This window comes from Leucopleurus acutus (assembly GCF_964270905.1).
Source record: "Leucopleurus acutus genome assembly, chromosome: 11".
Taxonomy (NCBI): domain Eukaryota; kingdom Metazoa; phylum Chordata; class Mammalia; order Artiodactyla; family Delphinidae; genus Leucopleurus; species Leucopleurus acutus.
The window spans coordinates 37,900,206-37,921,580 of NC_139152.1; the positions used below are offsets into that span (position 1 = coordinate 37,900,206).

Sequence of the window (21,375 nt, forward strand, 5' to 3'; positions counted from 1 at the left end):
AGGAAAATGTTTAGCCTTTGCTTTAGAGAGGATTCACTGACTTGAATTATCAGATATTATGCCCTGTATACAGCTAAACTGTGTGAAAGATAACGCTAGCCTAATTTTCAGGCTGACCCTTTAAACAGATCCACTCTTGCAGAGCAGTTGCCTGAGAACCGGCAACTTTTGAGTTATGCTTTGGAAATTGTCATGATTTGTTAAAAAAAAAAAAAATAACAGTGCAAAAAGGGAGCTGAGGACTTCCCTGGTGGCGCAGTGGTTGGGAATCCGTCTGCCAACGCAGGGAACACGGGTTCGAGCCCTGGTCCGGGAAGATCCCACATGCCGCAGAGCAACTAAGCCCGTGCGCCACAACTGCTGAGCCTGTGCTCTAGGGGCCGCGAGCCACAACTACTGAGCCTGCGTGCCACAACTACTGAAGCCTGCGCACCTAGAGCCCGTGCTCTGCAACAACAGAAGCCACCGCAAGAAGCCACCCTCGGACCACAACGAAGAGTAGCCCCCGCTCGCCGCAACTAGAGGAAGCCCGCGTGCAGCAACAAAGACCCAATGCAACCAAAAATAAAAAATAATAAGCAGAAGGAAAAATACTCAACCTCACTAATAAGCAAAAACTTATTTGGGGAAAGGTCAGTCCATAAAAATGCTCATCATTGAAAGAAAAAGGGAGCTGAAAGCTGCCACCATCTAATAAATACAGAAAACACTTTTAAGTGTTGCACACTTCACTGTCTTGCACATTTCTTACAGAAGCATGTTTTATGTGGTGCATAATTATTGTTTCAGTGGGGAATTATTTTTTCTCCCCAAATTCATGGATTTCTTTCTTTTTCCCACTGAGACTAGATTGAAAGAAGGGAAGGGATGAAGAATGGTAGATTTGTCTACCAAAAATCTAAACAATGGCTTTGAGTTAATTGCTGGCCTCTGGATTTTTTTTACAAATTTTTTTACTGTGAAATATACCACCACATATAACAAAGTGCATAAAGAGTAGTTTATTATATAACAACTGACCAGGTCAAGAAGTAGACCTTGGTAGTCCCCCTCCTTCCCAGGCCTTTGTCCCATCTCAGTCACAGCCTCCTCCCTCCCCCATATCAGTGACCACTATCCTGATTTTGAAAGCAGTCACTCCCTTTAAAGGTTTTTTGGTTTTATCACCCTTCCTCGCACCTTATTCCCCCAAGCAAAGTCAGTTCTGTGCTCTCACTGTACTTTTTTATTTCAGCCATTACTCCCACATGTGGTATGTTGGTTTACATCTGTGAGCTCAACACCCCAAGTCAAGCAGACTTTGGCGTCTACCGATCCTAGGTCTGAATCCTGGCTCTATCACTAAGTAGCTGTGTAACTAGGTAACTCAGTTAAAGCTTTATGCATCTCAATTTTCTCATCAGTAGAACAAAGATATTACTAGAATTAGTTTTATAGATAAGGTAAATATGTCTGACAGAATGCCTATCACATAGTACAAGCTTCATATGCTATTATTGTACCATTCTTTTAGAAAACTGTGGTATGATTAAACCCGGTAATATGTGAAGAATCCAAGAATTCCTGACACACAGTAGGTGTGCACTGTTTGATAAAATGAATGTTCATTAAGACCCTAAAAACAAGAGCAATCTTAAATGCTGTCACAATATCGAAGTTGGAACTAAGAGTAAACTATAAGCTCAGACACTGTGGAGGGACTATAAATTAGGACTTTTCAGAGAGCAACTTGGCAACATCTATCCAAATGAAAAATGTGTATATCCTGAAATTCAATGTAACCTTGTATACAAAAAGATTGGCAGAGGTAAGTCACACAGGGTGTTAGTTAAAACATTGTTTCTAGTAACCAAAACTTGTACATAACTTAAAATGTCCATCAACAGAGGAACACGATATAGCCCCTATAAAATAGAACATGGACATGACTATACCTTCAAGTTATTAAGGGAACTAGAAATGCACACGTTTACAGGATATAATTCATGTACTGGGGAAAAAGATCTGTGAAAACTATTTTCCGGGAGCCTTAAAAAGCATCTTGTAAATGCATTGAAGCGTTTGGGAAAAATAACTTTCTGATGGTTCTCTTTGTAGAGACAAATCAGCTTAGGAAAACAATGGAGTTTTAAACTAAATATATTCAGTTTTAAACTCAATTTAAAAAATTACACTTCAAGTGTATGTATATAATTACATCTTAAATTTTAGGGGGAAATAAAAACTGATCAAGATATTCTACTTACAGGAATCAAGTCCCAGAAAATAATCTGAAACGGGTACAATTTATGTATAAAGATGTTTACATCAGTCATTTAATTAGTACAATTTATATTTTGCTAATTTTATTATTTATATTAGTAAAAATAGCTTAATATCCAATAGTGGAGGACTGTTTTAAGTAATGGTATATCCGTGTAATAGAATACTATTATAGCTATTAAAAGTCATGCTGCAGAATTTTTATTAAAATGGAAACTTCTCAATACATTAAGTGAAAAAGATGTTACAACACAGTTACGTGCAGTTTGATCAGTGTTAATAGTTGTTACCTTTAAGTGGTAGGATTACAGGCTATTTTTCTCCTTTTGTTTTTAGGTTTCTTCCTTCTTTTACAGATTTTTTAATTTACTAAATAAGCTTTTCTAATTTCCTACAATGATATGTAATTAGGAAAAAATGCTACTAAAATACATGCTTATAGCTAACTCCCCTTGCTTTACAACTTGGACATTTACGTTAACTGTGATGCTAAGCCTAACTACTTTGGTACAAATCCGAGAAATACTGCAACACATGTTTGGAAAGAGCTTATGTGGTGAAAGTCACCATTTCCCAGGAATCTTAATAATAAAATGTTAAAGACACTACTTTGTTTATCAAAAGAATTTATTAGAAAATATTACATACTACATATCTGTTTAATAAGAGTATTGTTTCAGTAGACAGCACTCCATCCTCATACTACAAACAACGTCTCACGGACCATGGAGCAAGCACTGTGCTCGTGAAGCTACATCTTTCGGATGGAACGTTCAAGCAGTACACACTGTGGCCATTTAAAGGAAAATGATGGAAAAATATAATTACCAGAGGAGAAAAATCAAAAATTTTGGAATGTTAAAATAACTAATTTTAGTCTCAAAATTCTAGGCGTCACTATAGCCTAAAACATCAGTCAATGTGACTAGGAAGTTAAAGAGACCAAGGTTTCAAAAGTTAATACTGAATCTTCATAAATAACAAGAGGAATCTGTAACCCCACAAAATGTTTTTAAGTTTGTGCACATGCAAAATTAATGTAAATTTCTGATAAAAGCAAGAATGGGAAATGTTAAAAAGCAATATATTTTTTTAACATAAAGCATGCACTTTCTAATACATTCTTAAATATTTCAAAGTTGATTCTAGTCCAGTAATATTCTTCATTAGCTATTTCAATTGCAGGCCAACCAGTACCCCAACCAGATACAGAGTAGTACACTGTTGTTATTCAAGAAAGGTGGAATTAATTCTTAGCACTGCTACCAAAGATGCGAGACTTTTAACTCTTGACCACACCACCTATTTTTCTTCAAAACTTTTAAACATGTTTGCACAAGCTAAACGGTATAAAGCAAATTTTAAACTGTCCTCCAACTCCCAAATGTCACTGAAAGAAAATGTCGGAAAAATATGTTGTGTGATTAATCAATTTAGGCAATTTGCTACAAAATTTTCTAAATGTGAACCAGCTTTAACCCAAAATAGATTAAAAATTCACACAATTGTTTCTAGAGTTCAAAACTGAAACAAATGAGGTGTGCATTGATATTTAAAACACTGTCTTAATATTTTATTAGAAGAAATATACTTCCAAAACTCTTTCCCCATCATAACCTAAACACAAACTTTAATTAAAAATATATATAAATCAGTAGAATACCATATTACAAATGCCCAGAAATGCAGAATAAAGATCAGAAACTGCTTGGAAATATTTCTACCACTTTTGGGATTATACTCATAATCTAATAAAGATTATGAACTAGCACAATCATTACTGGGGCCAATATTTCAAAATTCGCCTATCAAAGCTAGCACCAGGAAAGTATTATACACATAAAATTGAGAAACAGATAATCTTTACTTCAGAAAAGCACAGTCCTAAAGAGTATTGCTTTCACTATTTAGCTAGAACAAGGGTCAGTCTGTCTCACTGAGGCACAGATCCATCTTTGTGCCATTAAGATCTTATCTGAAGTGCCTTCCAATCATTTGGTATCTACTGAAAACTGTTACTGGAATGAAACAGTTTATCATGGAAATAATCCATTTTTTCTTCCAAGATGCCAAATAAAATAATAAGGCTAGAACATTTTAAACTTACCTTTAATAAAAATAGTACTAAAAAAAAAAACCAATCTCTAGTCCCTGAAAGCCTAACCAAGACTCCATTATTTAATTCCTCTCCTTTTTCCAAAACACCGGTTTTAATGTCTAGAATTTTGCAACATGGTTAATGGCCACCAAATGGTCACCAAATTAACACTTTATTCACTGTAAAGCATTTGGAGATTTCTAAAATGTGAGAAGAATTTCATTAGTAATTAGTCAGATGAGCAACAATCTGAAAGCCACTGAAGCAAATGTCATGTTTCTACCGCAGCCACAGGGAAGGGAGGGTCACTACGTAAAAGCAATTCTCCAATTGGCACAATCAATTTACCATCTCTGATAAGTAGAAGATGTTATGGAAGAACATAATTTTTACAAAGTCAACACTTTCTCCAAACAGGTCTTCTAAATTCAACAGAGCTTAGACTGCCGAAGTTGTAAATCTAGCAAATCAAATTGCTTCATCTCAACTGGGGGAAAAAAAGGCACAAAAGAAAACCAAGCAGCATAACCTTTATTTGGTGATACAACAGGTGAACAGTGTTCTAAAGTTTTGAACACTGAATTTTACTCGTGTGATAATTTGTTTTCTATCTAAGCAATTTACTCAGATGTGTGCTTTAAAAATACACAGTAGGAACCCTGCAATTGGTATGTTCTGTTATTAGAAATATTTTTCATGGTAATACATTATTTATCTTTGTATAATTAGAGAGAAAAATCATAAAGATCATACTTTATTTTTAGCCTGACAGAATAAATGTATTATATATATCTCTTCCAAAACCAGTGCACTCAGAAGTTCATTTATGCACTCCACTGTTCAAATCAAAGAGCTGTACATCTTCTTCCAGTATCCACAATATAACACAGTCCTTGTAAAAATGCACATTCCTTTAACCCCTTTACTTTCCCTTGAATTTGTTTTTTTTTTGGGGGGGGGGTGGAAGGGAGGAAAAGATATAGAAGTTGCGGTGCAGAACTATATTTATTTAGAGCAAAACATTATATCCTACATTAAAAAAAATAATTTTATCAAAACCAAATTTCAATCACAGTTACGTATGATTTTCCATTAAAGGTACATGTTGAAATTGCACTTTGCAGGTATCTTGATAGTGTCCTTTATAGTGCTCCCCACTTCAGCCTATGTTTTTATCAGCAGACACAGGTTCTTCCAGAGTTTTCTTTTGGCTTCCCTTCCGTGAATATTTGTATTTGTCTACATAGGCTTTAACCAGATTTGCCACTTTAGTAGAATTTACTTCTCCACTCTTACTATGACAAACCTATAAAAAAAAAGAAGGGGGAATATTTTTCTCATACTTAAACAGATTAAAGGAAAATAGCTTTATAAAAAACAAATATGCCAAAGAGATAACCAGACATTTTTTAATGTTTCATTATCTCCTGTTGGGTAGATGTTTCGTTATCTCAAAAGGTAAAAAAACAGACAAGAATGGTAGAAGCTACCTCTTACTATTTTAATTAATTTAATTAAGCATTCCTTTATTAAAACAGGCATGTTCAAAACAATATGTACATAACTTCACTAAAGCTATAACTTACTTTATCTACCGCTTTCCGCACAATCTCTTTATATTCTTCCTTGGTGATATCTTTATTTTGATAAAATGGCTTAATGGCCAATTTTACCTCCTGTGCTGCTTTTTCTTGAATTTGCAATTTCTGATAAGAGGAAAATGTATAATTATTATTTGCCCAATCATGTACTTTCAAAAAAAATTCTTTAAAAATATAAAATTGAAAACACTGTACATTTACATTATTGCAAGGAACTATTCAAATATTAGTGTTATAAATATAAAATAGTTATTTACTAACACATACCAAACATTTCTAAAAATAAATATGAAATACTACCAGTAATTCAATTGGCACCAACATATTCAGACAGAACCCTTTAAATAATATTGGAATTTAAGACTATCAACAATAAATTCCCTTCACCACTTATACAATAGAAAGCTGTTATTTTTTCATCTTTATCATATACAGAATCATGTAAGTTGCTCTCAACTTTGAACTTGCCTTGTCTGTCTTCGAGCTATCTGCGCTGGCTTCCACTGTAACACTTACTTTGCTTTCTGCCAATTTTACAGCAGCATTAGAAGCTCTGCTGTGACTTGATGACGAAGTATTACCAGAACTTGGTCCCTGAACTGTTCCCACATTTCCTGGGGCTGCTGTCGGAGCAGGCAAGACTGGTGTACTCATGTTATTACTTACATGAGAAGCACTAGGAATACCCTGTTTTAAAGAGTTATCATCAGTTAATGAATTACTTGTACTCAATAGAAGTCTTTTAGTCACCTATTAGAAATAACATCAAAAAAAAAAAATCAAAGCAATCCAATACCTAAGTACTTAAGGGAAATGCATATTTCAGGTCATTTATATCTAAAGGACTCTGAAGAAAAATGAGTAACATTCTTAAACAGAGCCCCATTTAAGTATTTCATGATGACTTTAAAAAAATATATATGTATTGTAATGTTCTGACAGCAACACTAAAACCAACAAGAAGCAGAGCAGCATTAATAACAGTATCTTTCCTACAAGGCTCTTGAGAGTAGATGCCCCCCCCTTCAAAGATGGAGGAAAGTGAGACTGAAGTCAAATGACTTGCAGTGAGTTGACAGCAGAAAAAGATACAAGATCCCAAATTCCCACTCCCCTGCTCTTCCAACTCTTGCTGTCAGGATTCTAGAATTTCTGAGATGTAGACATGAAACTATAATCAACACAATGTTTATAGATTATTATTGAAATTTTTCTATATTTAAGAAGTGCCTCAGAGGCACTTTTTTCACATGGTAAATTCATGAAAATGAAACACAGAGGGTAATGGACGATGAACAGCTTTATCTGGTGTTTGAACAAAACAGTACAAGGTTTATCACAGTACCCAATCACAACAAGTTCCCACCCCCTAAAAGTCCAATAAATCAGGGAAAGTGTCCACCACTTGATTCTAGTTTGGCTCATAATTTGGTCTTTTTAACCTGACCAAAAAACCTGTTTGGGTATCAGCAACAGCCTGTATGTAGCTCAGATTTGATACTATGCATTCAGTTCATTTTCTCATTTGGGAGTGGGAGGTTTGGGGAAGGACAGTGAAAAGGGGGTTATAAAGGTTTACCATAAACCTAACCGAATAAGTCACTGTGTATGGATATCCAGCCAGGAAGCCCTTTCTTGAACATCTGTCCCTAACAGCTAAATATTTACAATGGCTATGTTGATTAAACTTGAGTTGCTGAAAACATACCTGCAATTGCTTTCCATCTGGCTGTGAAGCAATGTAGCTGACTTGCTGGGATGGAGGGGGAGGGGGTGGTGGTGGTGGTGGTCCCTGAGATACACTGGTGGGAGCAGCTACCTGCATGAGAGGTACTCCTGTGTGCAGATGCAAGGGCAGCTGAGGATGAATGTTAAACGGATTGCGCTGGAGATTCATCAAAGGAGCATGAACACCCACTGGATATGGGAAGATATTCATAGGCTGGTGTTGTGCATTCATTTGTTGCTGCATTACATTCATTTGTGGTTGCATCATATTTATAGGTAGCTGAGAACCATCACCTTGTTGGTTTGTTTGGTCTTTTAGGTTAGAATCTATCAAAAGAAAAAAGACTTATGAAAAAAATTCATGTTACAAATTTCTTTAGCCAGAGAAACAAAGAACCACTGGTTACAATAAAATAGCAATTAACAGAACGCCTAAACCAATACCCAATTCTTCAGTTTAATCCTGTCATTCCTAAATAACGTGGGCTGATTTTCTAACTGAAAGGAAACATTCAACTAAAATTATTTTAAAGCATAACTTCACACAATAACATTGGTCAACACTCACAAAGAATCAGTAGCTCAAGAAACTTCTTAGTTAAAGAAATAATCACATAAAATTTAAGATCACTAAATTAGAAGGTTAATCACTTTTTAAAAATCTGCAACAGTTTTTCTTGCAATGTTCCCAAGAAAAGTCAAGGAAAGATAAATCTTTCTTTAGCAGAGTGACTTATTTATAGGAAAACGATAAAAAAATTTCAAGTGCAGGGCTTCCCTGGTGGCACAGTGGTTGAGAATCTGCCTGCCAATGCAGGGAACACGGGTTCGAGCCCTGGTCTGGGAAGGTCCCACATGCCGCGGAGCAATTAGGCCCGTGAGCCACAACTACTGAGCCTGCACGTCTGGAGCCTGTGCTCCACAACAAGAGAGGCCACGACAGTGAGAGGCCCGTGCACCGTGATGAAGGGTGGCCCCCGCTCGCTGCAACTAGAGAAAGCCCTTGCACGGAAACGAAGACCCAACACAGCCAAAAATAAATAAATAAATAAATAAATAAATAAATAAATAAACAAACAGAATTCAAATAAAACGTTAAAAAAAAAATTTCAAGTGCACACATCTGATCTAAATGAAACAGAATTTAAATCCTGCATAGGACTATCTCAAATTCTTCTACTGTAGCAAATTATACTTAAAATATTTATGTCTTTGGCAAGGTTTGGGGCAGGCATGGGGTGGAAAAAGAAAATAAATATTGAAGTGTGTATCTATTATACAATACAAAGTGACTTGTAAGTAACTGGGATTCGCTTTAACATAAAACTATAAATAGGGATTATTTCAACTCATATAAATAAGGTATTAAATGTATAATCTTTCTTCAAATAAAAGTGTTGGTAAATAAACACGTTACCCTGTTCAGCTGTTTCCTCCTCTTGCCTCATCCATGCAGACTGTGGACCTGCAGAATTCCTCCCTCGTCGTGAATAGTAGTTTTGTACATCTGCTGGCAGAGTCCTTCTCACAGCCCAGCTCGATGCAGATGTCCACCCCGACCTATCTGCCGGTGTATCAAATGAGAACTCTTGCTCACTTTTCCGTTTATAGGGCTGCTGTTCCACAAACTTGAAAGTCTCATTCCCTGAACTATTTGAATTCCCTGAGAGGGGTTTTCGGTTTTGCCACCTGTTTTCATTTTGATCTGTGTAGGCAAAACCACCTCTGTAAGCGCCTCTGCCACGGTTACCTCTACCACGGTTCGACATCCAACCTGAACCAAAGTTTTTATTCCAAGAATTCCCTGCATTTTCATTTCTATTTTCTTCCCAATGAGAATCTTTTAACTTTTCTGGATTTCTGGTCCTCGGATCAGGCCCAGAATTTATTTTTTCTGTTACCCAACTGGGACAGTCATTTCTATGTTTGTCAGCAGAATCTGAATCATCAGCATCTGGACTGATGTCATTTTTTTCTTTTCTTGTATTTTCATTCTGTTTCTCTGAGTCATTCTTTCTGTACCGATCATTTCCTCGTGGACATCTCCAACCATCATTTGCCCATCTTTCCTTCCATCGAGGAGAATAACTGACTCTGTCATTTCTACCAAATGATGAACTCTTACTTTTTGTTCTAGATCTTGATGGTGACCTAGAACGAGATCTGGACCGAGACCACCTTCTGGTTCTCCTTTCTCTATCTCGATCTCTCTTTGGCCCATCTCTATCACTTTCTCTTTCTCTGCTCCGGGACCTGGATTTTTCTCTTGGGGAGGAATCTTTCAGTCTTGACTGAGATCTTCTGTTCTCTCTAGAAGTGTCTCTTTTTGGGGAGAGTGATTCAGATCTTTTGCCTTCCCTAGTGCTATCTCTTTTTGGAGATCGAGACTGAGATTTCCTCCTTTCTCGTGGGTCCTTTTTTGGGGACTGAGAACGAGATTTTCTCCGTCCTCTTGCAGATTCTTTCTTGGGAGATGGTGATCGAGACTTCCTGCTTTCTTTTCCAGTTTCTCTTTTGGGAGATGGAGACTGAGACCACTTCTTTTCTCGTGCAGTGTCTTTGTTGGGAGACCAAGTTGTAGATGGAGAATGAAATCTAGATCTTCGAGTACGAGGCTTTTTGGCTTTATCTATCGTATCTATTGGGATTTCAGATGGCTGAGACACAGTTTCAACCTTTTCATTTGAAGGACCAGAAGATGACATATTCTTTTGTGAACTGTGCTCCACAGAATTTTCATTCAATTGTTTAGCATCAGCACTTACAGACGGTTCGAGTTCAGATTCATTCTGGTCACTGCAAAATGAATCACATTCCATAGGTATCATTTCATTATTGTCCTCACTAAAATGCTTCTGAAACAGTGCAACATGTGTTTTAGGCAATTCTGTAGATCTGGGATGTTCAACCAGAGATTCAGTCTTTTCTTCGAAAGATTTGTCCAATTTGGTGTTAAGATTTTTTTTTAATAAATTGTTTTCAGAGTCTTGAATACTATTGAAATTTTCATTCCCTGAAGTATCACATGTTGCAATTATTTCTGCATCTTCATTTTCAACATGCCCAAGCAAATGAATCTCTGAGCTCTCAATACATTTTTTGTCCACTGTTTGTATAATTCCACCCTCAGAAGATTCTAATTTGGGGCTGTCAATAAGATGTTCCGTTTTTACTGTAGAATCTTTATGATCAATAATTTTTACTGTAGGACTCCCCATAAAGTTTTCTTCATTAACCGCTGACTCTGCATTCTCAGGGATCTCACCTAGGCTTGATATAGGTTGGTGTACTTCGATTTCAGATCCTGAACATGTAAGAAAATCATTTGGAAGATGATCTGTACATCTATCAGCTTTTACTTCTGATTCTGAAGGTAAAGCTATTTGGTCTTGATTTTCCAATGGGTCACCTCCTTTTTCAGAAGTATTCTTAGAAATCTCACTTTCCAGACATAACATATTAGCCTCTATACCTGTATTCTCAACTTTTTGAATTTCCTCCTCCTCTCCAACTAGCACAGGAGGATCTTGGGTACCAGATTCAGAATATAAAGATTCTACTCTTTCCTCTGTATCATGGGTCTCACTATGTTCCTCACTTTCTTCTACTGGCTCACTGCAACTTCTCAAGCCATTAGCAGACTCATTTTCTACATTTATCTGCACAGTGTTACTACTTTCTACATCTGATTGATGTTCTTTCTCTAACACAGGTGGTATGTCAGATTCTATTATTTCTTCATCTACTGAATCACTGGAAGATGATTTTTCAGGGGGAGGTACAGAGCTCCGAAGTTTCTTTTTCAGTAAAGGTAGTTTTCTTCCTCTTCTTACAGACTTCCGTTTTGGAGCCTGCCTTGTTTGCTTTTCTGACTCACCTGAAGAGGAAACACTTACAGATGGATTATTACTATCTGGGGCATCACACCCAGAATTATTTGATACTGGGGACCTCTGAGACTGACTGACTGGTTCAGCTCTCGTGTTACGTGTAGATCTCCTTGTAGGAGTTGTTGCTGCTGGTTTTCGTCTTGATCCTCTGGTGTTTGAGGTACCAGAAGTTTGCTTCTTCTCTTCTCCTTCTTGAGTATGTGCTAATGCATATCCTTTGCAAGAAGTACCTAATAATACATGTTTTTTAAAAAGTAAAAAGTGTATGTTTCAAAAAATGATAATAGTTTGGCTTAAGCTTATTTTAGCATAAAATAGACATCTATAACAGAGTGAAACAAAATATACTTGTGAATCAAACTATAAATAAATGCATAGCTACTAACACCTGAGTAATACCAATTTTTTAGTGCTACTGAAATGAGTTATCCCAAGATTTGAATCCATGTGGGCAATTTTATAGGGAAAACAACAAAAGAAAATATGTTCGTCTGATAACTGCCATTTGCTTAATGAATCACTAGGCAAAAGCAAGAGACAACAGCTATCCACAAATAGTAAAGACTCAAACTATTTGTTCATAATTAATAGGAGATACTACTTTAAAGATCTATGGTTTGAACATTGAAGCCCTAAATAGAAAGGAGACTTCTAATCAGTTCCTCAAAGACATGAAGCTGTAATTTCTTAAAAGGAATTTTCTAGTTGGGACAATTTTAAAGTCAAGTCACTGTACAAATATTTATAGAAATATCTAGGACTTACTATCTATACCTTATTTTACACTTTTTCTAAGTCATCAACACTCATTCTTTTTATGAGACTGAAAGAGGCTAATAACTTTTTTTAAACTAGAAAGAATTTCAAAAACTTTACCAAAATTTTCTAAAGATATGGTACTTGTTGGAAAAATGGTTCTTGGCAACACAGAGGAGGAGATGAGAGGAAGCACTTCTGTTTCAATATTCCAGGGTATAAAACTAATTCTGAAAATTCAAAAAAAAAAAGACATTTTTGTTTAAATGGTTTAAAAATTAAACCAGCAATTTAAAGGTACTAATTTTCCAAATCAGGTTAGCGACATTAAAATACAGGGTGCTTAAATTATTTTTTGCCAAATAGCTAAAAATGTAAGCTCAACGTTACTCATTGTTCAAAGATGGTTACCAACTGGCTGCAAAAAACAAAAACAAAACAGAAAACCTTTTAAAAGCATGTTTTTTGATAAATTAATAGCAAAGGGAGATCAAAGGCAACTTAATACATAACAGTTGTTTCTTGTTTAAAGAAGTTGCAAGACTTTGTCAAAAATTTTTTTAGCCTTTTTTCCCTACCACTCTAAAAAATAATAAATTTGGATAATAAAATGCAGATAAATAAAATACACAAATGAAATGCACAGATTTTAAGTTCACAGTATGATGACTTTTGACCAATGTATACACCTGTATAACCTCCACCCCAAACAAGAAATAGAACATTTCCGCCATCCCAGAAAGCTCCTTCATGCCCCTTGCTCCAGCCCCCCTCCACTTCCAGGCAACCAAAGAGATAATTTAGTCGAGTTAATCAAATCAGGTTTTAAAGAAATTATCAAGGTCAAAGGGGAATCAGTCCATACATTTAAAAAAAGTAACAAAAACTGAAAGTAAAACTACATCACTTGAATTTTGAATGTGATAAAGATTATGGATGTTTATCACACTTTTTATTAGACTTCTTTATGCTTTTACAGCACATATCAAGGCCAAAAACATCAAAATAAATACATTTTTAAAAAGGAAAAAAACCACCTGATTTCTATTGCTACGTTATATTCTAAAATTCCTCAATCTGAGGATGATGGCTCTTCAAGGTTCCCAGGGTCTATATGGACCTGCTAAGACGCCAAAGTTTCTTCATTCACAACCAATCCACCCTCAGCTTCTTCCTACTCTGATTCATATTTTGTTCAGTCAGGTCTCATAACAAAAGACTATCTCACCCAGTCTAAGGTGAGATTCTGGAGTAGGAGGAAAGAAGCTTGAAGAACAATGTGCAACTTGCACATGTACAAAGAAAACAGCTCTAAGAAAAGGTTTCATATTATACATATCTGGACTTTCTAATTTTACTTATGTTCCACTGTTATTCCTAGAGGGTGAAGGCCCTTCGCAGAACTGTATTACAGTGATATCTAAAAGTTACAGTATGTTACAGGAATAAATATAAAACTCTGGCAAGGAACTTGGTCTTTACATGGGAACCTGATTTAAGTATACATCGTGTACCTACCAATGTGTTAATAGCTTCAGAAAAAACTAAGAAAGAAAGGGCTAGATTATAGAAAGTCATGAATGTCAGGGCAAAGTAGGGACTTGATCAAGTAGTGATTTAGAATAACACTGTGGAGATGGGAAGTGTCATGATAAAATCAGTGCTTCAGCTAATAGCACACAGGGAAGACTGGAATGGAGGAAAAGACAGAAGAAGAATGGAAGATCTGAATGCTATTACTAATAATGAATCTTATCATTTGGGTGCTCTCCCTGTTAAAGTAATCAAATATCTACATTTATTAAACAAATAAATAAAATATTCTTTACTTTTCAAGGGGTTCTTTAAATAGGGGCTTTTCATTAGGCAACTGAAACACCAAAGTTGAATTAAACAAAAGTTTCTTAGAAACATACCCATTGAATAAGATACCTCTGTGCCTTATTAATGATATCTTATGCACATGTTAGCATGTAGACACTTTATTTAGTAAACAATTTTTTTTTTACCTTCCAATTCCAGGTAATGTATCAGGAAACCATGACAATTCCAGTTCCTGTCTCTTCTGCCTAATCAATGCACTGATTTCATTGACTTCTATAAATTCTGTACTAAAAGATAAATTTTAGACCCTCATCAGAATTCCAAATATTTAAGTTCAGAATAACAACTGGGTTATACCATAAATAGCAGAAGTTTTTATACCTAGCATTATAAATCACATTTTTTAAAAAAAGAACATTTTTCTATTTAAAAACTTTCAAAATGAACTCATTCCTAAATTTTTTATATTATAAATCTAAATTGTACTAATCTGATTCATAAAAATAACACTTGAATTTCTATCTTGACAGAATTTTTAAAAAGTCAATTCAGACGAATAGCCTTATTATTGAGAGAAAAAAGCAACACTACTTCTATCCCATGAACCAAAGTTGCAGCAAGCAGTTCCACCCAGAATTCTAGGTGCAATAGTTGCCACCTGAAGCTAAGCGTAAGACGAAAGAAGAAAGTAAAGGAAGGCATGGTTATTTTTATAACCAAAAATGGGTACAGTTCGGTTTTTCAAAAGGCTACTCGGATGTAATTGTTTTCTTTGGTACCTTGCCAACCTCTAAAATTAAATCACAATCTTAATCTGTCTCGTTCATTCAACCAACTCCATGTGATTTTAAAACTCCAACTTAATCTTCAAATTCCACAAATATCTACTCATGATCTATAATGCCAGTTACTAAAGGATTCAAAGATGACCGAGTCTACTCTGAAAGTGTTCTGCTTTACTAGGTACTTCCCTCATCATTTAACAACTAGCCTACTTCTCTGTCACATAAAAACCTTGTGTAGAACAACTAAATTTATTATTAAGGAAAAGGAAGACCACTAGCATAGGCAGTCACTGCATAATAGAGGGTCACAAAGTAACAGGTTTCCCTTTATTTGCCAAAAGAAACAAAAACATAAAACAAGGTGCTTTCATAATGTTTGTTGAGCCAAGTTTAAATTTCTACCAAAAGTTAACTTTAATAACTAAAATATCAAATATAAAAAGCATAAATTAAAAGCAGAAAATACTAACCAGTAAGCTGTACTGGTAAAAGCAGATTCCCCAGTGTGACTACTAGAAGAGAAGATATTGGAGAAAAAATTTCTGAAGCACTGATTTGTACACGGATTTGATCTTTGAGGCTAGAAAAGTAAAGAGAGGTTGGTGTTACAGCAAACAAAATCTTTCCATAATAGGTAGGTAATATTGGGTTAGCCAAAAAGTTCATTTAGGTTTTTCTGTTAAATCGTACTGAAAAACCCGAACGAACTTTTTGGCCCACCCAATAGTTATATTTAAATATTTTGATATACGTGAGGCACTAGAGTTACGTACCAAAACAATAATAAACTGTTATTAATCTAAGAAAAATATTTTTCTTTATTTCAACAAACCTTATTTGTCTTTATTATTGCATTTTCTTTTCCTCCCATTTCACTGTGTTTAGAGTTTCCTGTACAAAGACACAAAAAGATCTTGCCTTAATTTTTATTTTAAAAGGTTTTAAATGCGTATTGATACTGGCATATTGACAAGAGAAGGTTAAAATGTGTAGAAAAGTTGTATTTAAAATAACAGTACTTGCATTTATATAATTTTTTTAATGCTAATTTTATCTTGTTAAGCCACAGACAAAAGGAAAATATAAGAGGGCGCAATACAGAGAACTAGTGAAGCATGTAAAATTGCTATGCTCAGAGCATTAAGTATTAAAATTCTAGTCAATATTTTCTGGCATCATGGCAAACTTAAACCGTCCTATAATGAAAAGCATATAAAAGAAGTCAAATTATTTAATATCAATAATGCACTTAATATATCCTTTCAAGTTATGACCTAAACAACAGGTACTGTTAACTCACCTCAAGTAGAAGCTGACCAGGGGAACTGGGGCCATCAGCCCTTGTCAACCATAAATTACCATTTGGCCACAGTCACCAATTTCAATTAAGTACCCTCCCCCTTCCTCCTCAAACTTTATAGAATTAGGAAAAGTAGAAGAGTTGATTAAAACAGCTTTCTGCTACAGCAACGTTTTTGGTTGTATTGCGTACAACTTATTTTTTGGTTTTACCTGTCCCATCTGAAAATTTATTTCTATGGATACATACTTCCAGGTTAAGGAAGATAAAGGAGGAATAGTTTCTGCTAACCACAAAAATTGTGTTAACATCTTTATAGATTACTGCTCTTGGTTTTCTTTATCATCAAACCTATGTTATTAGTCATCTCTACCTATCAATACACCTGTCTGCAATAAACTGCTGCTGGTACTGCCACTGCTCTCTCCTCAGAACTCTGGGAAAAGTTTACAGTACAATCAACAACTGGTCTTTCAATCTCCAGCCAAACTTGTCTCACAAAGGCCCTACTAACTTTGTTCAAAGTAAATCAACCTGACTGACTGGGAGGCCTGTTTCCTGCCACTGCAAGATTGTAAGTATTTTGGGTTTCTTCTGTCAGTCTAGTTGGTAACAGTCTACTCTCTACTTAATAACATACTAATTTCCTTTTAAGTTACTATATAACAGCTGTATGGTTTCATGCCATTATCCATCCTTCACACATGTCCCACCCAGAACTGCTGTAACAAATGAAATTTCATGCTGGGGAGAGGGGTGCTGGCTGAGTTCCAGGAACTTATTTTCCTACCCTTTGATGTATATTTAAAAGATGATACTGACTTTTTCAAGTGGTTAAAGAAGCCAGGAATAAAAATGTGTGATAGGTACCCAGCCACATTCTTAGAAATAACAATTTCCTTCAACTAGACTGAGAATTGCTGTGTTGTAGCTACACAGTATTTTTTACGCCCAAAGGGTGCTAAGTTGTTCTCATTCAGGTTTCATTCACTCAATACTGAATAAGTACGTACTGCTGACACAGCATTCCTTCACTTGGAAGCCTATGTCAAGAAGCCACCACAGATGAAATGCTCTCTGTGGGAAAAAATGTTAGTTTTCTGGCCAATGCTAAGTATGAAAATCTCATCCAAAAGCTATTTCACATATTTCTGGGTAATTCTCAGGTGATTATGAGCAGCTCCAATGGTGGATTTATCTAAACTGTGGTTTCCTAGAGACCATTTCACAAGTTCATTCTACTAATCTATCCTTTGGACAGCAGTGATACATCTTTTCATTTAATTTTTATCAAAGTAATGCATGTACATACTTTAAGAAGTCAAATAGCATTTCTAGACTTATTAAAAAAAAAAAAAAACTACAGCAATCCCCACTCCTGATTTCAGCTCCACCAAAGCACTCATCAAATCCTTTAGCTGTCTCCTCTCATATTTCACCTCTTTATTTCTAAATAACATGCTTACTCCACCTTGATTTTTTTGGTTTCAGATATTTTCCAATTTTTTTTTCTATAGAAGATAAAGACTTTTGCTCCTCCACCCTAATGTTCTTCTGATATGTCAACATTGGACATAAGCAATATTACATAACTATAACTATACAGACATTCTCGGCTGAACCATGTACTGAATTATGATTACTTTTCTTGCACAACTTCTTGCTTCTCCTAGGGATAATGACTGCTTTGTTTTCTTTTTTCTTTAACTATATTATCTATCATTAACTTAGCTAACTCTACAACAAAAGTATAAATCTCCTCTTAATACACTCAAATACATCAATTCATCCATCAAGTTTGCTCCCCACTCTCTTGGAAATACTCTTCTTTTGTCTTGCTCCAATCTGAACTGACAACTCTCTAAACACTGCTGTTCAACCGTCATTCTGAGACTATCCTCCATCATCGTCACGATCCCCTTTCTTCCTGGGTCAAAACTCATTTTATTATTTTTCTCCTTTCTCTGTTTCTTTTAGGAACTTATTTTCTGAATCTCACATTGTTCCTTTGTTTACTTTCTCATTAAGTGACACATACATATCCTCCAGTATAATTATGAGAGAGGATGTGTGAGAATGAATTTTTGAGCTCTTATGTATTTGACAATGTCTTTATTTTGCCCTATCACTTGACTGATGGTTTGGTAGTGTACAGAATTTTCTAGGTTAGTAATTGTTTTCCCCAGAATTTTCAAGGCAGTGCTCCACTGGTCCATCTGTTGCTGCTGACAACATTCTTTTACACATGGTCTCTTTCTCTCTCTAGAAGCTCTTCAAATATTGTTATATGCAGAGTTCTAGGATTTTATAAAGCACTTAGTATAGTTCTTTCCTCATTTACTAGGTATTAGGTTAATTATCTGGATACTCATACTCTACTATTCTGGGAAATTTTCTTTTGTTGTATTTTTCTTGATAAATTTCTCCCTTTTATTTTTTCTTTCTGGAATTTTAGTACTCAGTACTGGAACCTCATGAACTAATACCCTATCACCTCTTTGACTTCTGTCCCACTTTCTGAGGTTTCTAAGCTCGTCTTCCACTTCCGTTCAATATTTTAAACTTCTACTATAATATTCTAAATTTCCAAAAGTTTTCCTTTTTTAGTCTTTTCTTGTCTCACTGATGAAATATCCCTTCTCTTATCTCTGAGGATATTAATTTTCAAGTAGTTCCCTGTTTCCCAGCACTGGGTTTCTATCAGGATCCTTTCCTTTGTCTCTTTACTGATCTCTATTATATTGGAGGTTCCCTCAAATCTCTGGTGATCCTTGATTGTTTGCGGGACACTAAAATACTGATTGAAGATGATGTGGATGGGTGGTCAGTGCCTTTCAATGGCTTTCACTGTAAGGTGATCAAGCACAGATCTGGCTGCTTCATTCAGAGACACCCAAATGGCAGTATCTCCAAGTCCTTCAGGCAAGACAGTATCCTGGAAGATACCTTCTATCTCCCACTTTGGGAACAAGCAAGATTGCAAGTGCTTTGGGAAATGATCATGGGTAGGGAACTAGAGGCCTCAACATCTGACTTAATTTCCTTTTCTTTACTGTTGTTTCCTCTACTCCCATGTGTGCTACAGTTTAATCTAGTTCAACCGCTCATTCTAGAGAGTAAGCCTCCAGTCTTTGCCTGCATAGACTCCTTCCCCTACACTGGCCAGAAATCTGCAGGATATACTTCTCCTTTAAAAAAATTTAACCAATTCTGTTTTTCAGCACAACTGCATATACCTGCTTTCAGAGATAATAGAGGCCCCCAGACCCAAGACTAAGGTTCTATGGTACATGAACTGATTTGATTCTTAACCCCACTCTCTCCATGAAAGGTTCGGGCTTCAGCTTTCTGCTAAGACAGTTTACCATTCACCTCAAACAGTCATTTTCAAGCTTCTACTTTATGGACATCTCTTATCTGCTGTCCCTCCTCTCTAGTTCTCTTATCTTTCTGGCTTTAAATTTTTCTTTCCATTCTTTTATGGTCATTTCCATAGGGTTCTAGGAGGGATAAGAGAATTAAACAGGTGCTCAATCTGTTATGCTTAACCGGAAGCTTATCTCATTCTTTTGAATTCAGTATATCCCAAAAGATGTTTCATGACAACAGCTTTTTCTACAATACGAACCAGTATAACAAAGGCTCTGAGCTTAGAGCCTAGTACTTGGCAGGCACCCAATTAAAAACTTCGAAAAACTTGAAAAAAATTAAAGACACTAAACCGCATTGCTTCTGAAATCTAGCCAAGCAATCATAAAAAGACAGATAATATTTTCTCAAGAAGTTCTTTCATAAAAATAAATTTAAATTATCCTTTGGGCACCATGGTTCCTGCTCAGTCTAACTAGGTAAATACATAAAAATGTTCTTAATTTGCACAACTTCCCACTAACTCTACCTTCACCTTAACTTTCATCTTAGTTCCTTGCTCAGTCATCAAATGCCTACATTTAAGAGTCCAAGGTTGCTTCTCTTTTGCATGATAGGTTCATTATTGCCTCTAAACTTTGAGACAATTACAAGTAACTTTACAGATTCTCTTGGTCTTCTAATGAGGCAGTTTGTTAATAAATGATATCTAAGAAATCTCAATGTGAAAATTAAAGGTTAAAACCCTTAAAGGTTCTATTCCTATAGTTATGACTTATAAACTTGAGCCTGAAAAAAAACAAAAACAAAACCTGTTCTCTATTACATTTCTGAAAGGAAACACAAAATAAAGTTAATTACAAAGTTAATTGGTCTGCTAAGTAGGGAGCAGTCTGCTATTTATATCGAGCCATTAGAAAAAGACGATAATTTGAGTTACAAAGCTTGTGGACAACCACAAAGTGAGAGGCTTAAGATGAGTAATATTAATAATATCATACTTTAGCATTATTCTGCAGTGGTAAGAGGCATTAGACATAGAGTCAGAAGACTGGATCAAATTCTGTCTGCTTCCCTTTTGTTGATTGCATCTCCTTGTCACTTAACACGCATCTCTGTCTCTTGTATGTCTTATAAATTAGTAGTTAGATTTCTTAATCAGAAATGAGAGGCCCTCGTACCGCAAAAATAAATAAATAAATAAAATAAATAAATAAACTTTCCTTTACTACCTGTTCAATTACCTTGATGTATAGTTTATATACAAAAGGCAAGGTAGATGCTTGTATCTTTCCTTTCATATATTGGTTTTAAAAAGGAGTTAACTTCCTAGCATCCTCTAAAATAGACCAATTTGTGTTTGTTTACTTACAAGGTAGCATGATGAACTCATGAACTTAAACATATCTGACAGGTTTCAATAACTGTCCTTGACAGTTACTGAAGTTATTATACTCTTCATGCTCAGATTGTTCCATTTTTGCCTAAAGGGAGCCCAATCTAGTTGATTCTTGAGACTTGTTACAATCCTAGCACTGCTTTGAAAGTTTCCTTGCCTTCTGTTAAGAAAAAAATATTCTAGGCACATCTTATTTATTTACTATCTCAAACCTGTAAACAGTCATTTATTTCAAGGAGGCCTGGTTCTTTTATTAGGAAATGTTATTTGGAGAACACAATCTCTGCATCAGAGTTGGGTCACAGTGATTTCTCATCACTTAGAAATTTTATTTCAGAATTACTGAAAGAGCTGTTTTTGACC

At 35.5% G+C, this 21,375-nt stretch overlaps 1 protein-coding gene across 7 annotated transcripts in view; it reads right to left on the reverse strand.

Annotated features, from left to right (window-relative positions):
* Positions 1–2,920: 2,920 nt before the first annotated feature.
* SCAF11 (SR-related CTD associated factor 11) overlaps positions 2,921–21,375 on the reverse strand; it is a 71,841-nt gene continuing 53,386 nt past the window's right edge. For 2 of the 7 annotated variants that reach the window (XM_082850790.1, XM_082850789.1), the window contains 9 exons: positions 15,777–15,835; positions 15,415–15,524; positions 14,345–14,446; positions 12,456–12,565; positions 9,107–11,809; positions 7,670–8,016; positions 6,430–6,648; positions 5,947–6,066; positions 2,922–5,666 (listed from right to left, as the gene is read on the reverse strand). In XM_082850790.1, coding sequence (XP_082706916.1) covers positions 5,520–5,666; positions 5,947–6,066; positions 6,430–6,648; positions 7,670–8,016; positions 9,107–11,809; positions 12,456–12,565; positions 14,345–14,446; positions 15,415–15,524; positions 15,777–15,835 — 3,917 coding nt within the window. In that variant the 3' untranslated portion in view covers positions 2,922–5,519. Of the gene's footprint in view, positions 5,667–5,946; positions 6,067–6,429; positions 6,649–7,669; positions 8,017–9,106; positions 11,810–12,455; positions 12,566–14,344; positions 14,447–15,414; positions 15,525–15,776; positions 15,836–21,375 lie in introns of all 7 variants that reach the window. The other 5 variants (XM_082850793.1, XM_082850792.1, XM_082850791.1 and 2 more) reach the window with 5 other exon arrangements.